Source organism: Montipora capricornis, chromosome 10, assembly GCF_036669925.1.
Source record: "Montipora capricornis isolate CH-2021 chromosome 10, ASM3666992v2, whole genome shotgun sequence".
Taxonomy (NCBI): Eukaryota; Metazoa; Cnidaria; class Anthozoa; order Scleractinia; family Acroporidae; genus Montipora; species Montipora capricornis.
In genome coordinates, this window is record NC_090892.1 from 60,526,373 (window position 1) to 60,527,166 (window position 794).

The 794-nt window shown below is 41.8% G+C and overlaps 1 protein-coding gene across 1 annotated transcript in view; it reads left to right on the forward strand.

Annotated features, from left to right (window-relative positions):
- Window positions 1-794, forward strand: part of LOC138021121 (uncharacterized) — a 1,161-nt gene extending 367 nt beyond the window's left edge. The window contains exon 1 of the mRNA XM_068867989.1: window positions 1-794. This exon is cut by the window's left edge and continues 367 nt beyond it. Within this exon, the coding sequence (XP_068724090.1) occupies window positions 1-794 (794 nt within the window).

Below are 794 nucleotides of genomic sequence, written 5' to 3' on the forward strand. Positions count from 1 at the left end.
TATTACTCGCAGCGACCGCTGGGATAGCACTTGTATATGATGTACTGACTAAACAAGACATAAAAGGACTGAAACTGGCTTTATACCTTACATTGGTTTTTATTGGTTGTTCCCGAGCCGTTATTTTGTTTGTTGATCCTTACAGCTCGCGTGGAACCCTGAACTATCGCGCTACATACATCACGTGGTCATCCGGCTTCCCATGTATACTCGCGGCACTTGGCCTAATTCTACTGGTTTTTATGGACGTAACAAAAATGGACCTTGTTCCTCCTCGATTTCAGAAGTTGTCTGCAGCATTGGGGTTAATGGTTTTCAACTTTCTCGTTAATTTTATTATAGACTTGACTATCCTTCTTACCGAGAGAATCCTCTCTTTAATAATAATCTGCCGCGTTTATTTTTTGACGTTTGGTCTCATTCTGGCAATTGGCTTTCTTTCAATTGGGTTTCGGTTTTCCAGAAGCACAGTAGAGAACATTTATGGCGATACGGGCATTAAAAGACTGCGAATACTCGCTTTTGTCACTTCTTCTCTCAATCTGCTTTTTCTTGGAATCCAAGTTTACTCCTTCATTCACTTTGATTTCGGAAAAACCCCAAGAGCATGGTCATGGTACACTGTACAAACCGTACTGCGGGCGCTCGAGGTTATCATTTGTTTTGTGATGTTTTGCATTCTATTCAATCACAGAATCAGCGCGTTTTTGGCTTGCTGGCGAAATATTCTTCAGAAAAAGTCCGGCAACGCTGTTCTACCGTTTGTGCCGGAGACATTACAATCAGGTCATTAG